Source organism: Rhinatrema bivittatum, chromosome 2, assembly GCF_901001135.1.
Source record: "Rhinatrema bivittatum chromosome 2, aRhiBiv1.1, whole genome shotgun sequence".
NCBI classification, from domain to species: Eukaryota; Metazoa; Chordata; class Amphibia; order Gymnophiona; family Rhinatrematidae; genus Rhinatrema; species Rhinatrema bivittatum.
Genome location: NC_042616.1, coordinates 200,275,689 through 200,301,130, shown reverse-complemented (window position 1 = coordinate 200,301,130; position 25,442 = coordinate 200,275,689). Strand labels below are relative to the sequence as shown.

At 44.1% G+C, this 25,442-nt stretch overlaps 1 protein-coding gene across 7 annotated transcripts in view; it reads left to right on the top strand.

The window, feature by feature from the left end:
* The window catches only part of SNX13 (sorting nexin 13), a 447,782-nt gene that overhangs the window by 190,219 nt on the left and 232,121 nt on the right, over positions 1–25,442 (top strand). For all 7 annotated transcript variants that reach the window (XR_003854521.1, XR_003854523.1, XR_003854522.1 and 4 more), the window contains 4 exons: positions 3,960–4,081; positions 18,718–18,845; positions 19,025–19,126; positions 21,274–21,362. Coding sequence is in view for 4 of the 7 variants with exons in the window: in XM_029589038.1 (XP_029444898.1) it covers positions 3,960–4,081; positions 18,718–18,845; positions 19,025–19,126; positions 21,274–21,362 (441 nt within the window). In the remaining 3 variants the exon portion in view is untranslated. The remainder of the gene's footprint in view (positions 1–3,959; positions 4,082–18,717; positions 18,846–19,024; positions 19,127–21,273; positions 21,363–25,442) is intronic.

The window sequence follows — 25,442 nt, the reverse complement described above, 5'->3', positions numbered from 1 at the left end:
GGGCAACTTGTGTTATTTGTCAACCTTGTAAAAACATTGTCAGTTTGAATGAAATTAAGTATTTGTTTTATGACCCTTTTACAGTTGAGAGATTTTCCAGATGCTAGATGTAATGGTATCTCCTAGTCTGTTTCATAAGCTTGGTTTTAAAGGGATGGCATTGTTTCTAATTAGAAGTGCTTGTTTTTTATTTTTTGTTTTGAAATCGTTTATTAGGCCTAGGCCTCTAGGCCTTTTTCTCCCCCTCCCCTTTCGATCTAGTGGTTTAATTTTGGCTTGAACAAATTATGTATTTCTTTATTTGCTTATATAATTTTTTTTATTTGTAATAAGTAAAAAATGACTGGAGGGGAGGACATTAAGTAGGTCTACTGCTCTATCATATTTAACTTTCAAAAGTGAGACCTAGATAAAATGAGTAAAATAGAAAAATGTGCAGCTACAAAGGTAAAGAGTTTACACCAGGTATGGACATTGTTTAAAAATACTATCTTGGAACTACAGACCAGATGTATTCCATGTCTCATAAAAGTTGGAAAGAAGGCCAAACGACTGCTGGCATAGTTAAAAAGCAAGGTGAAAGAGCTAATTTAGCCAAAAGAATGTCTTTCAGAAATTAGATAAAGTATCCAATTGAAAAAAATAGAAAAAAGCATTAGCTGTGGCAAATTATTTGCAAAACATTGATAAGGATGGTAAAAAGAGAATTGGAAAAGAAGCTGGCTGTAGAGGCAAAAACTCATAATAAAACCTTTTTGAAATATATCTGCATCACGAAGCCTATGAGGGAGATGGTTGGACCATTAGTTGATCGAGGGGTTAAAGGGGCACGTAAGGAAGACAGGGCCATAGCGGAAAGACTAAATGAATTCTTTGTTTCATTGTTTACTGAAGAGAATGTTGGGGAGATACTTGTGCTGGAAATGGTGTTTAAAGGTGATAATTCAGAATAACTGAAACAAATCATGGTGAACCTGGGTGATGTAATAGGGCAGAATGACAAACTAAAGAGTAGCAAATTGCCTGGACCCAGATGGTTTATACCCCAGAGTTCTGAAAGAACTCAAAAATGAAATTGCAGATCCAGTACCAGTAATATATAACTTATCATTACAATTGTCTATTGCAGCGCTTCTCAACCAGTGTGTCGCGACACACCAATATGCCGCCAAGCACCAGCTGGTGTGTTGCGGCTCCCGGTGTCTCACAGCCCCAATTATACTTCCCTTTACCTTTTTTCCTGCCCCATGCGGGCCAATAGGAAACCTCCTCCCTTCTTTCTGCCCCCCACGGGCCAATCAGAAGCCTCCTCCCTTTTTCCTGCCAATGGGAGGAGGAAGCCTCTGATTGGCTGGTGGGGCAGGAAGAAGGGGGGCTGGGAGGAGTGGCAGTGTCCAGGCCTGTTGCGGTAAAGAAGCCCGACCCTGTGGCTGCCACGGGCTGCCCCAAAGCGGCAGTGAGATGCAAGCACAAAGAGGCCGGTTGCTCCGTGGATTCTCCCCCCGCCCCCTGATGCAACAATGAGCGCTGCAGAACCGCATTTAAAGTAAAAATGGCACTCAGCCATGCTGATTACAGATGGGGCAATTGGAGCTCCCTTGGCCGTAAAAGCAGGCAGATGGGCCGCGGGAGCCTAGGGATATCCTGACAGTCAGAAGAAAGGTTTGAGTGCTGTGGCATATTTTTCTAAAATAAATGTTTGCTGCTTCAGTCTGGCTGAGAAGGCAGCGGCAGCACTGGGAAATCTGCCACTGCAAAATTAAAGGGGAACACTGCATTGGGGCTCTAAGCAAAGTGCGTGTGAGAGACAGAGACTGGGCAGGGAGGTGACTGGGGTGTGTGGGAGAGACAGAGACTGGGCAGAGAGGTGACTGGGGTGTGTGGGAGAGACAGAGACTGGGCAGAGAGGTGAATGGTGTGTGTGGGAGAGACAGAGACTGGGCAGAGAGGTGACTGGGGGGTGTGTGTGAGAGAGAGAGAGAGTGACTTGTGGGCCCTAAAGAAGAGGACCGTGAGGACAGAGCTTCAGCAGCTGCTGCTGTTCCTGTTATGTGCTTTCAAGGGAAAGGAGTAGGAGAGTTGCTGGTGAAGGTAAGTAAAGGTGGCATTTTAAGTTTATTTTTCTTGATTGACTTCCATTTTAATTATTGAGTATTATGTGATGTGTCTGCTGTTTTGAAATATTTTATTGATATTTGGACAATTTTTAATAATTTTATGAGTTTTGTTTGACCTTATTCTGTTCATCAGCTGTTTTGAATCATTTATTAATATAGTTTTATAATCATTTATGTGTGGGATCTATAGCAGCTTGGCTTGTTCTGTTTTCCTAATAGGAGGTGTATTAGTATTCAGGACCTGATTTAATATTTGTAGTGTTGCCTTTTCATAGATAGGGTTGTTATGTGTTCCATAATACAGGTGTAACTTTGTGCGGGTTAGTTTGTGTGCATTCTTGCAGATCCTGGGACTGTGTTAGGTGCTATATTTCTCTTTCCATTTCTCCAGGTTTGCACTGCATGCAGAGTGACGTTTTTGGTTTTCCATTCCAGTTTCTGTCTCCATATTTATAATTTGTGTTTTTTCTGTACTTGGTGAAGGTTAGTTCTGGGTGTGTGACCGAGATGAGGCATTTTACTAGCATGTAGGCAATTGTATCAATCTTATTTGTTGTGTTTTCTCAATAGGATATGCATTAGTGGTAAATTATTACCTTTTCATAAGGAGGGCTATTTGCCTGGTAGTAATGGGAGTTTGTTTTGCTTTTACTGAGATGTCATCAGAACCAGAATATCTTTTTTTTGCATGGTGAGTTCTGTGGGTAGTGCCCTAGTTCTGCTCTGTATCCATTGTTAGGGGTCAAGGGGGTTCCCGTGGGTGCAGAGTGTATGTTTACATATAGCACCGTGACGGTCACATGTCAATGTGTCACACATATGAGAACCATCTGTGAGGTGTGTCCCGGCTGAAAAAAGGTTGAGAACCACTGGTCTATTGTACCTAAAGATTGGAGAGTGGCCAATATGAAGCCAATCTTTAAAAAGGGCAAGGAGTGATCTGGGAAACCTATAGACTAGTGAGCCTGCTTTCAGTGTCAGGAAAAATTGTAGAAACTATTCTAAAGAATAAAATAACAGAACATATAGAAAGACATGGTTTAATGGTACACAGCCAGCTTGGATTTACAGAAGGGCTGTCTTTCCTCACCTATCTGCTACATTTTTTGAAGGGGGTTAATAAACCAGTGGATAATGCTGATCCATTGGATATAGTGTATTTGGATTTTCAGAAATCTGGTTGCAGTTTCTCTGAACAGAAGGGTTTCTGACTTCTGTTCCAGAAAGGAGTCAGACTAGCATCAGATGCTTTTACTACATTGGGAAAAGGGTCTTTTGTATGCATTTCGTCCAATACCTGTAGTTGTGAAGACTACTTTCCTGCTTGTCTTTGGAGAAAGCAAAGTTGCTTAACTATAATGGGTGTTATCTGAGGACGGCAGGATAACAGTCCGAACGAACCTACCAATCTCCTCTAAGAGTTGGTTTCCACCTACATCTTTATAGGAATAAAGGTGGCCTTGTGTGTTGAAGACACAGGTCGTCTCGTGCATGCTAACTGAAAACATCTATTAAGGTGTAGAAGCTTCAAAGGCAGAGATCTGTCCCAGGCTCCGTTTAGGATGTCACCCACTTGTGTGTACTGGAATCCTGCTCTCATTAAAGAACACCTGCTACTGGTAAACAACTTTGCTTTGTGGTTACTCTAAAGAAGAAACTTCAAGTTTGCATATAGAGTGTATTCAGTTATGATAAAACTAATGGATGGAACAAGCTATTGATGTCTTTAGAAAGTAATGGTCTATTGAGTGAAAACTATTTTTCATCTGATCTGTTAAACAGAAAATGTTTTTCCTGACCCGTGCAAGGTCATTTTATTTATTTTATTTTTTCCAATTGTAGGTAATCCAGTTTTCACTGAGAGACTATATCCAGTATTGGTATTATACACTAAGTGATGATGAATCTTTTCTCCTTGAAATCAGGCAAACTGTTCAAAATGCACTAATTCAACTGTCTAATAGGTAAGATCATTTACATGTAGCTAAACTTAGTTTCATTCAATACATATGAATTATCCCTGTCTTAAGTTTTAAAAGGTACTGGTTGATTTTGCCAACATTTCAATTTGTGACTGTGACCTAGAAAAGTATATTTTAGATTTGTTCTCAGGAGAAGGTGGAAGCCTAATCAGCTGTTAAAAAAAAATGCATTTTATTAGCCTTTTATCAGGGAATTTACATGTGTGAATTTTCAGGGGATTGATTGCAGCCATTCACCGAATAGAGATCAATAGTCCCAGGGCCTCTGGTCTGTTTGGAAAGGACAGTTTCACATTCATTTCCTAGAGCTATGGGCACTGACAAATTAGCCTGATGCAGAATTGGCATGATACAGTCCTTGGATCCCATAGCAAACAGGATATTTTTTGAGTGAGGAACACCCAAGAGAGATGTCGTTGCAAATTCTGTGAACAGTAGGTCCAAAGCTCTTTTTCAGGAGAGGGTCAGAGGGCAGATGTGCATCAGATGTTTTCCCTCTTCATTGGGAGACAGGTATACTGTAGGCATGTTCTCCAATACTCCTGGTTACAAAGATCTTAAAACTCCTGATTACAAAGACCATAAACTGATTTTAAAAAGTATTTGCGTGCTTAAAATTGGTTTTTACACGTGTAAATGCACCTTACCCCTGTAAGTGGGCTTTTGAAAATTTTTACAATATGGGCCATTGAATTGTCCATAGGAGTTACCCATGTAAGTGCACTTTACGCAGGGAAATGGCTTTTGAGAATTGTTACAATTGTAGTTACTTTTACATGTGTAAATCCTTTTGAAATTTACCCCCAGTGATTCTTGTAGCTACTTTTGATTGAGATAGATTTTGGTTTCCACTGATTAGAAAGTTATCTATTAGGAAACCAATCTGGTTGGGGAGTTCTTCAACTCATATCATGCAGAATTATTAAGCGCTGTTTAATTCCAAGAATCTAGTCTCTGGATCTCATTCTGTCTGTTGAGAGTAAATGATTTGTGCCATTTTTTTCCAGTGAGGTGTCTTGTGTCCTCCTGGATTGTAGGAAGGAATCCACCAGAAGGTTGTATGGATTTAAATGAATGAGACTTGCCATCTGGTGTGAGGTCCTTTCTCTTTCCACACAAAAACTGCTTGAATACTTCTTAATTTGTCAGCATCTGTGCTCAGAACCAATTCTGTCAGGGTTCATCTCAGTGCAGTTGGTACTTATCACTATCATATAGAAGGGAAGCCCACATATGTACAGCCTTTAGTTGTTCAATTTGTATGGGGTTTGCTTCAGTTGAAGCCTCCAGTCAAACCTCCAGCTGTGTCATAGGACTGTGACATAGTACTGACTTAGGAGATAAAAGCCCCTTTAGAGACTCGTAGCTAGTGTGTGCTCAAGTACCTCAATTGGAAGGTTATATATTTAGTGGAAATCTTCAGCCCACAGAATGGGAGCGCTCCAGGCCCCTAGTGACTTATCCATCTTACACTACATTTTATCACAGTAGAGTTGTGTTGTGCACACATTCCAAGTTCCTGTGTAGGGTGAGGTCAGACTTCCACCTTAATCATCTAGTCCACGTGTTCATAAGGGGAAACAAGCCCTGCACAGTATAGCTACAAGAATCAATGGGGGTAAATTTCAATAGGAATTTACACATGTAAAAGTAAGTACAATTGTAACAATTTTCAAAAGCCATTTCCCTGCTTAAAGTGCACTTACACAGGTAACTCCTATGGACAATTCAATGGCATATATTGTAGCAAATAGATAGCAGATTGCTTCTCCTCCTGTTGAGCTCATACAGGCCTAATTCTGGAAGGACATGTCAAGATTCATAATATTAGAGCCATGGCTGCTTCAGTGGCTTATCTGAATCTAGCCTCCATTGAGGAGATTTGCAAGGCTTTGATATGCAGTTTTGTCCACACATTCACTTCTCATTATTGTTTGATCATGGACTCCCAGTGTGACAGTAGATTGGGACAGTCTGTTCATCAGCGTCTCTCTAAGAGGTAGAACCCAACTTATCTCCCCTCCCCCCATCCCAAGCTCATTTTTATTATTTCAGATTGCCTTCAGTGTTTAAAAACAAACAAACAAAAAAAAACCCTCTTTTATTGTGAATTGCAAAAATGTATTTTCCATAAAAGCATGCTCACCACCCAGTGGTGGCTTGTTGGTTGTGTTCCTTTTCCTCTGGATGTCAATCCTCAGAATTTCCTGTATGTGTGGCTTACTCATTCTGCTTGGCCTCAGAGAAAGTAAGGTTACTTACCTGTAACAGATACTTTCTGAAGAGAGCAGGATAAGAAGTCACACAGATCCACCTTTCTTCCCTTGGAGTTGGCTTTTTTTGAAGCTTTTAAATAAGACTGGGGAGACCCCTTCCCAGTGTGGCAGAGCATGAATTCCTGCATTTACGTATTAAAGCTTTTTTTAAGCTTTACCCAACTTTTCAGACACATGCTGATATTGACACCATCAGATGACATCACCCATATGTGTGACTTTTTAGCCTGTCCTTGGAGAACAGCTGTTACAAATAAATTACTTTGTTTTCTCTACCTTGTTTTCAATTAACTGTTTCAATAACTATTCCACCTCCACTCTTTCCGTCTGTTTTTTGTTTCTCGTATTATTGCATAGTTGATTTTGTGTCTTTATCCGTTCAGGGGTTACTTGATATCTTTGCAGTAATTATTACTGGTTTCTAAAATAAAACTATAGAGCAGGGGTCAGCAAAATTGTCAGATTTGTTCGAGGGCCTCAACCTAGCCAGGTTTTCAGGATTTTCACAATCAATATACATGAGATCTGTTCATGTACATATGGATCTAAAGCATATTTGTTCTGAAAATCCTGAAAATTTAGCCTGGTTGGGGCCCTCAAAGACCGAATTTGGAGACCTCTGCTCTAGAGTACTTTGAAATAATTATGCAAACATTCCAAATCATAGCCTAAAACTGCAGAAAATCCTTTATCACCTTTTTCTACCATTTCTTGACAGTCTGTGATAGAAACACAAAATTTTCCACCAACTCCAAGTACAGCAATATTTCAACTCTATTACTGTGAATCTTTACTATCATGATTCCTAACCTTTTCAAGCCCAAGACCACACCTACAATAACAAAAATGTGTGGCATACCAGTTTACATGGAGCAGGCAATGCAGACACTGCAGCATTCATATGGCCAGAAAAAGAGGAGCTTGAGACATATATGGACCCATCACAATGGACGAGCTCCCTCTATATAAAAGTGCAGAAGAAGGCAGAAATCCTAGTGGTATGAGCAGCCAGTTCGTCTAGTTACTTTGGCTGATACATGTGGCAGCCAGAGCGCCTCCACTACTGCTGCCCCCAACAGTCAGGGTGAGTCACATCTTTCTAGCTCATTCAGCCTGGGGATAAAGAATGGCTGGAAGGACTCAAAAGGAGTGGCTCTGGAGTTGAAGAGGAGGGGTTCTGTGTGCAATTTGTGCTCTGCACTAAGCAGGGACTGGCTGGCTGTAACCTGCATTCTGCTTGGTAATTCCCATACTCTGGAGCTCATGTTGTAGCTAAGAAGGAAAGGCATGCATCACTACAAATGTGCTCAGAAAAGAGCTCCTGCTCTTTTAAAAGCCACTGCTGATACTTTTCTTTTCTTTGAGGTGCTGAGAGCAGAGCCTGGGTGTAGTCTAGACCTGAGCATCAGGCAGGGGTGACTTTTTTTTTGTGGCACCCCTGATCTGCACATGCACACTGGTTGGGAAACACTGCTCTACTAACTTATTTATTTATTTGTTTTTTTTATGGATGGAGTTTTGTAAAGATCTTATCTATTGTACATCCTATTGATGTAAGGGCAGCAATGAGAACTAAAATTGTTCTGATATTTATCTGACTAAATTCTGACTTTTCAAAATCGCCACTACTTATCTGGCTAACATTTAGCCAGATAAGATGTGGGCATAATGTAGTCATTCCGGGGCAGGGACAAATTAGCCAAGTAGCTTATCCAGGTAACTCCAGTAACATGCACTGAAGCAGGTCTAAAGTTACCTGGGAACATGAGAGAGATTATCATTAGAGTCAAACTGGGGACTCATTTTGAGGAACAAGCAATGGTTAAATGGCTTCCAGGATCCTTAGCTGGCAGAAGTACAAATCAGATTGTAAATGCCTTTAAAGAAAATAGTAAGGACTATGAAATTGATATTATCATCCATCTGGGGAACAATGATCAGGCTTGAAACAGCATCCAAGCAGTAGAGAGATTTCTAGACCATGGGGAAACAATTTGGACATATGTCAAAGTCTATTGCCTTTTCAGAAGTGTTAACTGGGAAGCAATATAGACAACTTCAATATATGGCTCAAAACCTGGTGTAAAGAAGAAATATTTGTATATTTGGGGGCTGGGGCCAGGTGTGGAATAATAAAATTATACATCATATACCCGTATTTCCTTATTAAATCAACTACATTCTTTATTACAACGTCCATTAAAAAACATACATTACATTTCCTAAATTACCATTCACCCTCACACTCATTCCTCTAAACAATACCTAATAAATACATACTAAAACTTCCTATTAACCTCATATATATAATGTGCATTAAATACTGTTGTTTTAATACAATTTTAACATTCCCACCCAATTACATATTTTCAATTCCACTCAATTGTTTCTGTTGGCTTATTTATCACAAAGTTTTTCTCAATGTTAAATTTACATAATTTAACATTAACGTGGACTGTCTTAGAAACAGACAATGTATATCAGTACTATAATGGCAAACCCACAAGTAAAATAAGAAATATACTACAAAAAAAGAAGACATTTCAGTCAAAAATGCTGCACATAATAGAATGTGAAGTTTAAATTTTTGAATGACTGTACGTTGGTGGGCTGCATTAATTAGCTCAATGGCTGATGTCCCAAACATATGAAGTGTAATCATTGGTCATTTATAGTGAAAATGTCTTTAAATAAAACACTTAGGATTTAATATTTGAGAAACATCTGAGTCATCTCTTGATGATGAGCAGTCAAATTCTGAAAGTAAAATGGATCAGGGACAAAGTCCTGCACTGACATCTCTGTTTCAGTTGTGTTATCTGAAGACTCTGGGAAATCTGTCGCTGCACCATTTCAAGAACATTTTCTCTCTCTCTGCTTCAGGGATTACAAAAGTGTCCAAGGAGTGTCCATTCTCATAAGCTGTCCATTACTGGACTAGTAGCTTGTCATAGAGGAATGGCCAGAACACTGGTGATCCCCCTGCTGCTGGATCCAAGATAGACTTACTCAACATGGCAGCCATGTTTAGAAGGTCTGTTTTGGTACTAGCAGCACTGAATCACCAGTGTTCTGGCTGTTCCTTTATGACAGGCATACAGAGCAAGATTCTGCACCATCTTGGGCTCACTTCTTCCCTCACCTTTCCCACAGATCATTGAGAAATTACTACTTACTTGATAATTTCCTTTTCTTTAGGATAGTACAAATCCAGAACCAGTGGGTTATGCACCTCTACCAGTAGATGGAGACAAAGCAAAGCTGACATCACACTATATATTGTCCTGCAGTGACATCAGCCTGCCAGTGTTCTCTGTCTCCAGCAGATGGTGGACATTCATCTCGCTGCTGGAGATTGCTTCATGTTTTAGAAGGAGAAATAAAAGGACATTTAGTTTGCCCCACTTTCCTGCATTGATACCAAATGGTCCCTCCCTCAGCTGAGGATTCCTGAGGTGATTTCCATGGTCCCTCAGATGAGTGCCTTCGTCCAGTAGCTGGTTTTCTCAGCCGGTGTGGACTTAACTTTTAAAACAGGAAGCCAAGCGCAGCGGTGACATTATGTTCCCTCTTCCCTCGCAGCCGGAGACCGTCTCTGTACTTAGCTGGAGACCGTCTCTATACTCAGATAAGGCTTAAAAAAAATAAAGACAGAACAGAAGGGGTTGTTTGTAAGGCCATTCAGCCGGAGCTTTCCTTAACCCTGTGTCAATGTTTCCTGGATGCCCGGGAAGATTTTCCTCCTCTGATTTTGCCGACAATGTTCATCTCCTCGGTCTGAGGGGAAGCGGGACCGAGGGGGAGTCTGCAGGAGTGTCTCCTCCCCTGATTTGTCGGCAGGTTGAGTCCCCAGGGGACACTGGCTTGCAGGACATCAGGTTCAGACGTATGGGGCCTGAAATGGATCCGGCCTACTTTTTCTGGGTGGATTTCTTCCAGGGATTGTAATACCCCTTGGATCCGCAGGCCAGAAAGCAGTTGTGTTTCCCTAAGATGGATGCTTTGGTGTGTTCTGTCACGAAATGTACCACCTTCCCTGTAGCGGGAGATGCGGCTCTGAAGGATGCTCAGGATAGGAGGATTGAAGTATCCTAAAGCAAGACTTTGAGGCAGTGACAATGAACTTGCACATTGCTTCTTGTTGTGCCTTGATAGCTTGGGTTACCTTGTGGTTTTGTCAAGAGTCTGGTGGCACAAGGTCCGATTTAGGGCCTGTGGTAGAACTAAGGGCCGCTGCCTTGTCTGATGCGGGCTGTGACTTTGTACTCACAGCTGCTAGAGGAGCTGCTTCAGTTTTTGTGGCCAGGCGACAGCTATGGCTGTGCAACTGGTCCGCAGATACTATTTCAGAGTCCAACCTGACTAAACTGCCTTTCAAAGGCTCGCTTTTGTTTGGCAGTAAATTGGAAAATATGGCAAGTAAATGAAGTGAGACCCAGGGCCTGTGTTTTCCAGAGTATAAAAAGCCAATTTTTCAGATATCCCGGGCGAGTGGCCGCTCTCGAGACTTCAGGCATTTTCGGCCTTATATGGGAGCTTCTTCTCAGAGATCCCATACCTTCTGCAGATTTCAGTCCTTTTGCCCTTGAGGTCCTCAAAAGGATAAGGACTCTGAAGGAGGAGCCCCTCTGTCTTCCCAGTGAAGGTTTGCAGGCTCAACTAGTGGTGTGGGAGATAGATGGTTGTCTACCCCAGTTTTCTCCTAGGACAAGCAGGATGGTAGTCCTCACATATGGGTAACATCATTGGATGGAGCCTGGCACGGAAAACGTATGCCAAAGTTTCTAGAAAATTTGACTGGCACACTGAGCATACCTAGCATGCCACTATCTGTGCTTCCACGCGGGGTTCCTCTTCAGTCTCATTTTTTCTGTGAAGCTTTTGTCCCGTGAAGCTTTGGTCCCACTCCAGGATGTCAAGATCATCACCATCTTCCTCGGCTCCAGAGAAAGACTGGGCCGAGCACTGAGGGAAATCTCGGAAGCATCTCCACCGTTTTTGGGGTTCTGAGAGAGGTCCGGTGACACCTGCTCTTCCTCCTCCTCCTCCATCGGTTCTGTTTTCAGCAGATTTTCAAGAGGAGCTGGCTGCAGAGTGAGCTGGTGGTGATCTGAGCCCTGTAGGGCATCGAACCGCCAGTTCCACCGGTTCCGGAGCAGGCACCTGTGATGTTGACATCACAGGTGAAGCACCTTGATGTCATTCTCAATGTCTTTCCAACGCAGCAGCTGCTGCTGCCCAGGGGTCCTTCGATACCCCAGCAGCCACTGGTGCCTTCTCCGTTCCGGGCGATTCCCATCGTGGATTCCTCCAAGGAAGATGAGCTGTCACAGCTCACAGCACCATTGGGCTCCATGGTGCTGCGTTCAGTGTTTCCTGGACCTTACCTCGGGGGCCTCTGTTCCCCCAGTGCCATTGGTTCCCTGGTGCCATCAGTGCCCTCTGTGTCCAGGCCGAGGGGTCTGGGCAAGGGCCCATCATGGGGGTCCCCAAGGGACTTTAGTGAGGAGGATGCTCCATATGACCTATAGGGAGATGATTCCTCCAAGTCTTCCTCTGATCACTCAGAGGGTCTTCTCTCGGACCCGTTCCCTCCAGAGGAGAGGCGCCGGTCCCCACCAGAAGACCTGACCTTTGCATGCTTTGTGCAGGCCATGGCAGAAGCCATTCCCTTCTAGTTCCTAACAGAGGAGGATGCCCGACATAAGATGCTGGAGGTCCTCCAGTTTGTCGATGCCCCAAAGGAGGTGGTGGCTGTTTCCATCCATGATATATTTAAGGAGTTACTCCTTCAGATCTGGGAGCACCCCATATCTGTTTCTCCGGTAAATCGGAAAATGGATGCAGTCTATTTGGTACAGCAGGACTTGGGTTTTGAGAGGTACCAGCTCCAACATCAGTCAGTCGTGCTAGAGTCAACCCTCAAGAAGGCCAAGTGTTCCCATACCCATGCTTCTGCTCCTCTGGGTTGGGAGCACAGGGCATTGCACACCTTGGGTAAGTGTTCCAGGGCACAATGTTGATCACCTGTATCACTTCCTACCAGCTGTACATGACCCAGTATATTCGGAACCTTTGGAAGCAGGTCCAGGAGTTGTCTGAGTGTGTCCTCCAGCAGCAGCAGGAAGCCGTTTTGGCGGTCACCCAGCAGGGCCTGGAGTGTGGTAAACAGAAGATGCGGTCCACCTATGAATTGATTGAGACGGCTGCTAGAGTGGCGGCAACGGGCACTGGTGCCCGAAGGATGGCATGAGTTTGAGTTTCTGATCTCCAACTGGAGGTCCAGGAAAAGCTTGTGAACCTCCCCTGTATGGGCGAGAACCTGTTTGGGGATAAAGTGAGGGATGCTGTGGCTCAGTTGAAAGATCACCATGAGATCCGTCAGCATCTCTTAGCTAGTACGTCGGACTCACTGTTTTCTGCCAGAAAATATTTGCGTCAGGATCCCAGAAGGGCCTTCTATCACAAAAAGAAATACTATCCTCCTGCCTCGCATGCTTGAACTCCATGCGTGAGCTCTTGGGTCTGCTCTAGGCAATAGTGGCCCCCCAGACCTCAGCCGGCGCCCAAGCAGAGCACCGCCATGGGGTTTTGACTGAATGCGGGGGTGCATAAGCCAATTCACTGGACCCTCGATGCTGGACCCTTTAAAGACTGCTGGCCTCAAGTTACCTTGGTCCAGTGTGTCCTATCCATGATTCGTCGAAGTACAGGCTAAACTTTGGGATGCCCCCATGGACTCTCCTCCTCACCTATCTTGGGGTTAGTCAGCCCATCAGGAAATTCTCTTGACGGAGCTCTCTGCCCATACTGCTGCAGCAGCAAGGGCAGGGTTTTAACTCTTGCTATTTCCTGATCCCAACGAGAACAGGGGACTCTGCCCCATTTTGGATCTGAGAGCCTTGAACAAATTTCTCCAAAAAGAAAAATTCAGGATGGTCTCACTCAGCACCCTGATTCCCCTCCTGCAAAGAGGAGACTGGCTTTCCTCCCTCAATCTAAAAAATGCATATGCCCACATCGAGATCTTGTGGGTGAGAGGCACTTCCAGTGCAAGGTGTTACCGTTCGGCCTTGCTTCAGCCCTGCGGGTTTTCACTAAGTGTCTGATAATGGTAGGTGCGCATCTCTGACGTCTGAGAAAACACATGTTCCCTTACTTGAACGATTGGCTGGTCAGGAGAACCCCCCAGGAGGGGGGAGCTTTGCTCCCTGAGCATGACCATTTGGGTGCTGGAGTCCCTTGGGTTTGTCATCAGCTACCCAAAATCCCTTCTCATCTCATCGCCTTAGTTGAGCTTTATTAGTGCCCAGCTGGACACCACTCAGGCCCGGGCCTGTCTTTCGCAAGATCGGGCGCTGGCTCTGGCGTCCCTTGCAAGTCTGGTCCACCGAAGCCGGCAGGTCCCAGCCTGCCTCTTACTTCGTCTTCTGGGCCACATGGCTGTGTCTGTCCATGTTTACTCCCTTGGCTTGCTTGCATATGTGCAGGGCTCAGTAGACCCTGCGATCTCAGTGGTGGCAAGCTTCCCAGCACCTCAGTGTGGGCATCCACATCACGCCACCTGTCTGCCACCTGTCTGCCCAATCTGGCACAGGGGGTTCCTTTCAAGTCTCCCCCTACCCGGGTTGTGCTTATCACAGATGCATTCACCCTGGGTTGGGGCATGCATGTGGACAGCCTCTGCACTCAAGTTCTGTGGTCTGCTCAGGAAGCGCAGTGCCAAATCACTTCCTAGAGCTGCAGGTGATCTGCTACACTCTTTGGGCATTTTGGGATTGCTTATCCAGCAAGGCGGTCCTGATCCAGACCGACAGTCAGATAGCCATGTGGTATATCGACAAACAGGGATGCATGGGGTCGTTCCTCCTGTGTCAGGAGGCTGTTCATATTTGGTCTTGGGCGCATTCCCAGGGCATTCTGCTCTGAGCCATTTACCTAGCCGGATTGGAGAATGTGGTGGCGGTCTGGCTCGAATGTTCCGTCCTAACAAGTGGTCCCTGGATCAAGCAGTGGCGGATCACATCTTCCATCTCTAGGGGATCCCGGACATGGACCTCTCTGCCCCCCCTGCAACAGCAAAGTGAGGCATTTCTGCTCTCTGTACAGGGAAGACGACGAACCAGTCTCGGACGCCTTTGCCCACCTTTGGGGCAAGGGCCTTCTATATGCGTATCCTCTGGTTCCCCAGGTGATGAAGACTCGTCTGAAGCTCCGGCAGGATGGGGGGACCATGATTCTCATTGCCCCTTGTTGGTCAAGGCAAATCTGGTTTCCGCTCCGGTGGGATCTCTCTGTCAGAGCCAATCAGTCTGGGGACCTGCCCAGTTCTAGGAAGTCCTTCTATCACCAGAGGAAATATTACCCTCCTGCCTTGAGGGTGCGTACGCCATGTACGGCCTCTTGGGGTTGGCTCCGGGCAACAGCGGGCCCCCAGGACTCAGCCAGCCCCTCAGTCAGCTACGGGGTTTTGACTGGGAGCAGGGGAGCATGAGTCTACCCTCAGCTTCCTGTCCTCCAGTTGGGGGCAGGCTGCGTGTTTTTGTGGACCACTGGCCCCTCGTTACCTCGGATCAGTGGGTTCCCTCCATCATTCGCCAAGGGTACTGGCTAAACTTCAGGGATGTCCCCATGGACTCTTCCACATATCCATTGTGGGCCTCGTCCGTTCATCAGGAAATACTTTTGACAGAACTCTCTGCTCTTCTAATGGCTGGCGCGATCAAGCCTGTTCTTTTGCGCCAATGTGATGGAGGTTCTACTCTCAGTATTTCCTGATACCAAAGAGAACAGGTGGCCTCCACCTTATTCTTAATCTAAGAGCCTTGAACAAGTTTCTTCAAAGAGAAAAGTTCAGGATGGTTTCTTTGGGCACCCTGATCCAATTCCTGCAAAGAGGAGACTGGCTGTGCTTCCTTGACTTAAAAGATGCCTACGCCCACATCGAGATCTTTCCTGGTGACAGGGAACACTTCCAGTACAAAGTGTTGCCATTTGGCCTTGTGTTCAGCCTCTTGGGTTTTCACCAAGTGCCTGGCAGTGATGGGGGTGCATGTGTCCCCCTACCTAGATGGCTGGCTGGTCAAGAGCGCCACTCAGCGCAGTGCGCTGCACGCTCTCAGTCTGACCATTGGGGTGCTGCAGTCTCTGGAGTTTGTCATCAGTTTGTCATCAATTACCCTAAGTCCCATCTCATTCTATCGCCACACCTGGATTTCATTGGAGCCAGACTGGACACAGCTCAAGCCAGGGCGTTTCTGCCACACAATTGAGCACTTGCCCTGTCGTCCCTTGCAAGTTCGGTCCACCAACGCCAGCAGGTTTCGACTCACCTTTTGTTTCATCTTCTAAGTCACATGGCAGCATCTGTCCATGTTACCTCTTTGGCCAGTCTGTGCATGCGCAGAGCGCAGTGGACGCTGTGGTCTCAGACGCAGGTGACCCAGGACCTTAATGCACGTGACTGCATTATGCAGCCACTCGAAATCTCCAATACCAGATCAACTTCCTGGAACTTCAGGCGATCTGCTATGCTGTTTGAATGTTTCAGGGTCGCTTGTCCCACAAAGCAATCCTGATCCAGACAGACAATCAGGTGGCAATATGGTGCCTCTGACAAGAGGCGGTCAGATATGGGCCTGGGCTCTGTCCCAAGGCATGCTCCTATGGGCAATGTTCCTAGCAGGGATAGAGAATGTGGTTGTGGACCGACTAAGTCGAGCATTCTGACCGCACGAGTGGGTGCTGGATCCAGCAGTAGCAGAACGGATCTTCCGCCTGTGGGGAACCCTCGATGTGGACCTCTTTACCTCCCCTTGCAACAACAAAGTGAGCCACTTCTGCTCCCTGCTCGGATCAAATGGACTACCAGCCTCGGACGCCTTTGCCCGCCATTGGGGCAAGGGTCTTCTGTACATGTATCCTCAACTTCCACTGGTAATGAAGACTCTCTTGAAGCTCCAGTAGGACAAGGGGACCATGATCCTGGTGGCTCCTTATTGGCAAAGACAGGTCTGGTTCCCGCTCCTGCGGGACCTGTCTATCAGAGATCAGATCAGTCTGAGCCCTCCCCTAATCTGATTTCGCAGGATCAGGGCAGGCTACGTCATTTGAACCTCAGGTCATTAGCTTTGATGGCCTGGATCTTGAGAGGCTAGTCCTGCGGTCTCTTGACCTCTCTGATGACGTGTCTCAGGTACTGGTAGCTTCCAGGAAGCCTTTCACCAGGAATTCTTACAGACTGAAGTAGAAGAGGTTCTCTGTCTGGTGCAAGGGTCAATGCTTGGATTCATTCACCTGTCCCACTCCGAAGTTGCTAGACTATCTGTGGCACTTCTCGGAGGCTGGGTTGAAAGCCAGTTCAGTCAGGGTACACCTGTGTGCCATCAGTGCTTACCATCAGGGTGTTGCTGGTACATCCATCTCTGTGCAGCCCATAGTAGGGTAATTTTTGCGGGGTCTGCGTCAGTTGAACCCTCCCGTTGTGTCCTCGGACCTAAATGTGGTATTGGCGCGGCTTATGCATGATCCTATCAAGCCTCTGCGCAACCTACGATCTGAGGTTCCTGACCTGGAAGTTCCTCTTCCTGGTGGCGGTCACTTTGGCGCGCAGGGTGAGTGAGCTTCAAGCTTTGGTTACATATTCGCCCTACACAGAATTCTTTCATGATAGGGTGGTTCTGCTTACGCATCCTAAGTTCCTGCCTAAGGTGGTGATGGATTTTCATTTCAATCAGTCGATCCTTCCGCCACCTTTTTTCCGAGGTCTCATTCACACCAAGGCGAATGGGGTTTGCACAGTTTGGATTGCATAGGTCCTTAGCTTTCTATCTAGAACTCACAGCAGGCTACAGGCAGTCTACACGGCTTTTCATATCTTTCGATAAGAATAGATTGGGAGTTGCGGTGAGCATGCAAACTCTGTCCAACTGGCTGGTGGATTGTATCTCCTTCTGCTGTGCACAGGCGGGCCTTCATTTGGAAGGCTGTGTCAAGGCTTACTCTGTGAGAGATATGGTGGTGTCGGTAGCCCACTTGCGGGTGTTTCCCGTCACTGAAATCTGCAAGACTGCGACATGGAATTCCCTACACACGTTCGCGTCCCACTACTGCTTAGACATGGATGGTCAGCATGACAGTAGCTTTGGCTAATCTGTCCTTTGCAATCTCTCGCTGCCTTAAACCTACCTCTCCCTGCCTAGGGCCCATTGTTAGGGTTCCGGCTGCCTCCCTCTGTTTCCAAAGCACTGTAGTTTCTTGTGCCCGTTGGCACCCAGTCAGGTGCTGTTGGTCATTGTTGTATCCGGGAGCAGCCTGTAGCTTGGTATTCACCCACAAGTGAGGACTACCATCCTGCTTGTCCTCGTAAAATGCAGAGTTGCTTACCTGTAACATGTGTTCTCCTAGGATAGCAGGATGTTAGTCTTCAGGAAACCTGCCCACCACCCTTTGGAGTTGGGGTCTCCTGCGTTTTGTTGTTTTATTTTTTTGCTCGTGAATTCTATGTTACGAGACTGAAGAAGGGACCGTGCTTGAACGCACAGATAGTGGCATGCTGGGCATGCTCAGTGTGCCAAAGTTTCTAGAAACTTTGATAAAAATTTTCCGTAACAGGCTCCATCTGATGATGTCACCCACATATGAGGACTAACATCCTGCTGTCCTAGGAGAACACCTGTTAGAGGTAAACAACTCTGCTTTATATTATGACTTTGTATTCAAATTTGCGTTATTTCATTATCTATTGTAGCTTTAATATATTCCCATTTATAAAATGAGGTACATTAGGTTAGATTAACAAAGTAAAATGATATGATGTGATATTCTTTGTATTTACCAATTGAAGTGATTATTTTACTATAATATCAACAGATTAAAAAAAAAAAATTGACGATAAATATATTTGTGACTACTTTGAAAAGATCAATGCACCTTGATTTATGAATTTAAAAATTGTCCCAGGTTCAGCAGCAAAAATGTAGGCACCTTATATCACAAAGTGTTGTGATCAGGGCGGGGACAGTGAGGGCACAAATTTAGGTGCTCAGGGCTGATTTCTAGCACCTGGCATCTAAATTTAGGGGAGTCAGTATATCACCTAAACTTTGGAGATGCAAGTTTAGGAGTCTTGTGTTCATTTAGGTGCCTATATTCTACCGATTAAGGCACCTTAATTAGGAACCTTATTTAAGCATCTATCAGCTATTTTAAATCATTTTATTTAGGTGCCTTAAACAGCTGAACATAGTTGCCTAAATAAGGCTCTTAATTAAGGCACCTTAAATCAGGTACTGAGCCCTTTTTGAATATTGAGTTCATAGCTTTTAATGTTCCTTCATTAAGGTCAAAAGAAGTAGACTGGCAACCTTATTTTACAACTCGGCTGGTGGATGATTTTGCCACACATCTTCGAGTATTCAGAAAAGCTCAACAAAGAACAACAGAAAAAGAAGAACAAAAGCAAAAGAAAGGTAAAACAAAAGAATAAAGCCTACTTGGATTATAGTAAAAATAAGATGGAGATTTGTTTTATTATTCTAAACAGCTATAGCTGTCATTAGATTTAGTTATAAGACAATAATAGATGAGGGTTTTTTCTTTTGTGGGAAATTACATCCCTTGTGTAATTTTTTGCTTTTTTTCCTCTCAGATACAGCAGAAGATTTTATAGATACTTTCTTTGAGGTGGAAGTTGAAATGGAAAAGGAAGTTTGTCGGGATTTGGTCTGTTCTTCTCCTAAAGATGAAGAAGGTGATAGTTCGTTTCTGAGGGAAGAGTATTGTGTACAGAACTGGTTTTGTTCAGTTTATCATATATGCTAAATACAGCTTTTTCATTTTTGTTGCTCAAATTACAATCGCTCCATTGGGCATGTAGTTTATTCACAATTGACCTCTACTGGGCAATAGCATTAGGAGCCTTCATTCGCAACTAACTGGAATTTTTCTCTCCTATTTTTAGATCCTTCCGCAAATTGAGTCCACTATTATAATGAAGTCCTTGTCTAGAGGTACTCTAGTGCAGGGGTTCTCAACCCAGTTCTTTGGGCACACCTAGCCAGTCATGTTTTCAGGATATCCGCGATAAATATGCATAAGAAAGATTTGTATGCATGGCTTCCATTATATGCAAATCTATCTTATGCATATTCATCGCGGATATCCTGAAAACCTGACTGGCTAGGTGTGCCCCAAGGACTGGGTTGAGAAGCAGTACCCTAGTTTCTCATGCTAGAACCTAATGTGAATTTTGAGTCTGGTTATTAGATATCACTGTTAAGCATTGACTGAGAATCCTTTCCCCCAGGGGGCTGTGAACACTTCGTCCACAGAATTCCCAGCCCACCTGGGGAACAAAATTCTGACTCAGGAAGTAAACCAAGGTCTTCCGCATGGGATTGCACAGTGCTTGCCACTATGCCAGCCAGCTGTTGATTTATTAAACTAATTATGTTTAAGCATCCTGTGAAACTATTAGCAATCATAGTTGAATAAGCAGCACTTCACTTCAGAAGGGTACATGTATGATCTATGTGAAGAAAACCTCCACCAGACACATTTGAATAGTAGGTGGGTTGGGTTGCCTGATGTGACATTTTTTAGACAATGTGTGGAATATTTTGTTTTGTTTTAATTCTTCATGTTGATTTTTGTTCTGTTGCATTTAATGAAGGAAATAAATAAGATTATTAGATTCCATTGAGCTAGGAGTTGAAAAGTTAAGGATGTCAAAATATATCTTCGCTTATGCAGCATTGTCTGATCACCCTTTGAATCTGGCTTCCCAGCTTCCTAATCTCTAACATATCACAAAATATTATAATTGCAATAAACTTTTTCTCCCCTCTTCCCTTCGCAACCTAGATTGCTTAATTGGCACTTTGTGTCATATCTCATCTGCCTACTCTGTAACAAAGGTGAAAGTGCTGAACTTTTATTTTCTCTCAAAGGAGAAGTGTGAATCTTTTTTTTTTTCCTAGATGAAATTAACAGTACTTGCTTTTTCTTTTAGGTTGTTCAGTTGTCATTTAAAGCAAACAAAATCTTAGAGACTGATATTTATAACACTTATCCGGATAATTTTGGAGTTACCTGGCTTATTGGTGCTGTTACAGTATTTGACCGCGTTGAGCAGTCGCCACTTATCTGGATGACTTATTATCTGGTTAACATTTTATCCAACTAAAAAGTTATCTGGATAAATGAGGGCTGAAATGGAGGCAGGGTGGAGCTACTTAACCAGATAAGTGCTGATATTCCACTTTATCCAGTTAGTTAGCTGGAGAAGTTAGACCTACCATTCAGCTAGTCTAAAGTTAGCCGGATAAACTTACCCAGCTAACTGTTAGATAGCTGAGTATATTTAGCAGCATGCAACCGCGCCATTGATCATTGGCCAAGTTAGCTAACTTGCTTAGCTGGATAGCAGCTGGACATTGATCCCCTAGCTACTCAGCAACATCTAGCTAAATTGTGGTGGTCATGTGATCAAACATTAGAATCCGAAACAGAGAGCACACTATTTAATGTAAACATGAACAGCTAAAGGGCATACTCCAAGAAGGGGATTTTTTAAAATGTGTTGTGGCCATAATAAACATTTCACATCCTTTATTCTAAACTATGTAAAAACGTTTGAAGCATATGAGATCAAAAAATGAAATCTCTATTAGGATTATGACCAAAAGATGATGCAGTAGAGTCAAGAAATAAACTGTTTACTAATTTTAGAAAGGTAACGCCCCCTTTGATTTTCAGTGATTGGCATTAGTGAATTTATATAGTTTATTATGCTTGCTTTCCTTTCTTTGATAAACGAAAGAGGGTAATATCCTTTATATTGTAAGCTTTCTTTAATACTTCAGGCCTTTGGTACAACATTTATTTGTATTGTTTTAGGATTCCTGAAGGATCTTTGCGAGGTTCTACTGTATTTACTGCTACCTCCTGGAGACTTCCAGAACAAGATCATGCGATACTTTGTTGGGGTAAATTTAACATTTTTAGTTCAGCACGTTCAGTTTTTAAAACACTGCATATTGGATTTTTTACTTCTGTCTGTAATTTAAAGTATAATATTTGGCAGACAAACAATTGACTTCTTTTGGTATATTAACAAATGTTTCAAATTTTATTCCTTTGTTTTTTTTAGCATTTTTTCCGTCGATAAGCAGAGCATTTAGCTTGCATACCGGGTGACGTCATCCATGATGTCACGAAGGCAGAGCTTTCTCTCCAAGCTCAAAGAGCTTTGAAGTGTGCATGATCTGGACTTCCTGCACTCCTCGAGCTTCTCTCAGTTTTTGTTTCCGCGGTACTGCACGGACATGTGGAACCCTCTCTCTCATCACCTCAAACCACCCCCCCCTCCAAAAAAAAACGAAAATGAAGAATCGAAGATAAGATGCCGAGAAGCCCTGGATTTAAGTACTGCTCATGCAGTAAAATCATGTCGGGGACCGACGGGCATACTTATTGTTATTTATGCCTCGGTCCCAATCATGATCAGGCCGCATGCAGGGACTGTGGGAAAATGTCTTCGCGAGCCAGAAGACAGAGGGCAGAGAAAATGGAGAGGTTGAGGCACTCGTATGCCCCCTCTCCGGCGGGTAGAAGATCAACGAAGTCCTCCCCGGGTAAGCAGAAACCCTGGTCCTAGACTTCGCGATGCGCGCATTCAGCTTTGGAGAGTCGTGCGCAGCAGACTGTGTCGTAAACCACGCAGATTGTGTCGAGTGCCGCTTCGGATACGACACATGCACCGTCAAAGCCTGTGTTGAGTTGCCCTACTCTGCCTCATCCGACGTTGTGATGGTACTTAACTAAACGACGGTATAGAAAAGATTGTAAATAAATTAAATAAATAAATCCCTCTTTTCTACCAAAGGTGGTTTCTGCTTTTCACTTGCCAGGTTTTTGCCCAAAACCACACTCGGACGATCGGCAAAAACTCCTTCATGCCCTAGATTGTAAATGAGCCTTAGCTTATTACAAGAATACCACTGAAGCAATCAGACGTTCATCGCAATTGTTTGTTTCCTTCAACCCAAACAATCCAGGTCAACCAGTTTCAAAACAAACTCTTTCTAACTGGCTAACGGCTTGTATCCAATACTGCTATACTACAAAATTGACACCTGTTGCCGGTCCAGTTAAGGCCCATCAAATCGGAGCAACTGCAACTTCCATTGCGCATATCCAGGGAGTGCCAATTCAGGACATCTGCAGGGCAGCGACATGGGCTTCCATCCATACATTTACTTCTCACTATTGTCTAGACTAGCAGTTTGCAGCAGATTCCTCATTAGGCTCTGCAATTTCATTCTATGGACTGCAATTTCATTCTATGGACTGTTTTCTAAATCATAATGGCTGTCCACATTTCCTCAGGTTGCAAAAAAAAAAAAAAAAAAAAAAAAAAAAAGTTTTTTCTATCAAAAGTTACTATTTCTCATATTTCCTATCTGCAACCTGTGAGCTTGGGACTCCCAGTATGCATGGCTAAATGCCCTGCTTATCGACGGAAAAAAGCAAGTTTGCTTACCGTAAACGGTGTTTTCTGTAGATAGCAGGGAATTTAGCCATGCATTCCCTTCCACCTCCCTGGACAGCCATACTTAAAATACCTACACCAGCATTAGCTTGGAAAACCAACTGAGAGAAGCTCGAGGAGCGCGGGAAGTCCAGATCATGCGCACTTCAAAGCTCTTTGAGCTTAGAGAGAAAGCTCTGCCTTCATGACATCACATCACGGATGATGTCACCCAGTATGCATGGCTAAATTTCCTGCTATCTACGGAAAACACCGTTTACGGGAAGCAAACTTGCTTTTTCTGTTGCTTCTGGTCCAAGATAGCACTGATGAACCATTCTTAGTTAAACTGTCATTTGTCATCTTTCTGTTGTGTAAATTAAGAAAATAAGAAATGCCATACTGGATCAGAATAAAGGTCCATCAAGCCCAGCATCTTGACTCTGATAGTGGCCAATCCAGGTCGCAAGTACCTGGTAGGATCCCAAAAAATATGTCCAATTCTTTTCACTCATAATCAGAGATAAGCAGTGGCTTTCCCAACTCTACATGTATAATACTGGTTTAGAGATTTTTCCTACAGGAACTTGTCTAAACCCTTTTTAAATCCAGCTAGGTTAAATACTTTCACCATATTCTCTGGCAACAAATTCAACAATTTGTGTGCTGAGTAAAAAAAAAAAAAAAAAAGGTCTCCAGTGTGTTTGAAATATGTTATATATTAGCTTCATGAAGTGTCTCCTAGTACTATTTGAAAGTGTGAATAAACATTCCCTATTTACCCATTCCACCGAATTTAATATTTTTTAGACCTCAGTCATACTTTTTCTCAGCCATCTCTTTTGAGGCCTGAAGATCCCTAGTTTGTTTAGCCTTTCCTCATAGGAGAGCCATTCCATCCCCTTTATTATTTTGGTTATCTTTCTCTGTACCTTTTCCAGTTCCACTATATCTTTTTTTTAGATAAAGGAACCAGAATTGCACACAGTGGGAGTTTCAGTATCAGCCCAACTGTAGTATCGCTTTTACTTATAGTCTCAATTCGTTCAAAGTACTATAACTAAAAACGATACTACAGTTGGGCTGATACTGAAACTCCCACTGCTGTTTGCAAGCACACTACCTTCTGTTGACTTTTGGAGCCGCTCTGTTTGAAAGAACGTTAGTGTTCAAACTTCGTGTGCCTATGAGGCTTGAGGCATCTTAAATGTGACATTCTGTTGTTTACAGCCCCTGAAGCAGCCCTTCATTGGGCGAAACTCAGGCCTAGAGTTGGGCACTCACGGATCATTGATTTCTAATAAATATACTTTTTGAGGACTTCAGCTCTTCCTTTTTTCATTCCTCATGGCTTTTTTAGACCAACTTCCTTCTTGTTTTTTGGGGCCGTCTCTGAGCATGTTCGGCATACATTATACCGTACATCGACGTGGGGTTCCCTCAGTCTCTTCTTTTCCGTGGAGCCTTGTGTGCCTTGGCAACCTTGAGTCTCTCATCTTTTTCTTAAACTTCTTAGGAAGTTGCTTTTTCTTGCTATTTTTTCTTTTTATTTTTGAGCATCATCAATGAGGAGTTCTTCCAGTTCTCCTCTTAACTGTACCTTTGGCGTTTAGGATAAATTTACTTTCACAATTTCTCCCTGGGTAATAGTGCCTTCAGTGCCCACTGACTATCGTAGGCCGCTTCCATCGAGTTCAATTTTGCATCCCTTTTGTTTTTAGTCAGCATGTCTACGACCAGTTTTAAGCCTTGCCCCTGGTACTCAAGGACTATGTCGATCACGGACCCCTATGATCGATGTACCCTCTGCTGGGGGCAGCACATAGTGTTCAGGGTTGCAGCAAGTGTGCTCAGATGACCCTAAAGGGAGTAAGATCCGGCTTGATAAGTTGGACCGATTTTTCAGGCAAGAGAAGACTGGTCCATTGAGATCAGCATTGGAGGCATCGGTATTGAGGAGTGATGGAGCTACACTGATTGACACTCAGCCATTGATGTTGCCGGGGTCATCAGTTCTGTTGGCATCAATGATTGCTAGGGCTGCCAGAGACAGACCATCGTCCGCCTCACCCAGGTCAAAGATGTCTGTTCCCTTGTCTTCACCCTCAGTACCGGGGAAGGACAGATTCGGGAAGGGAAGCCAAAGAAACAGTGGCATTGGACCCAGCCTATACATGGTGCCTGGCACGGGAATGCACCAGTTTCTGCTGTGATGCCCCCAAAGTGTCCCCGTGGTGAGAAAAGGCAATCCTCTGTAGATACCTGTGGTTTGTGATGGTCTCCACCATCTCTGATGCCTGCCACAGATCCTTCTCTTGGTTCTAAAGAGGATGTGGCTACACATCCTAGGGCCCAGTCTGTCTTGGTATCATCACTCTTTGAAGAGGAGCTGGAGAGACGTGTGCAGTTGGCTGTGGTGAAGGCAGTGAGGAGCCTTGGCATCAGAACAGACACCATTCCTCCTTGAGCCACTGCTGGAATCTCTGTATGTACTGATTGGAGTGCTACTGACACAACCTGCATAGATTCCCAGAGC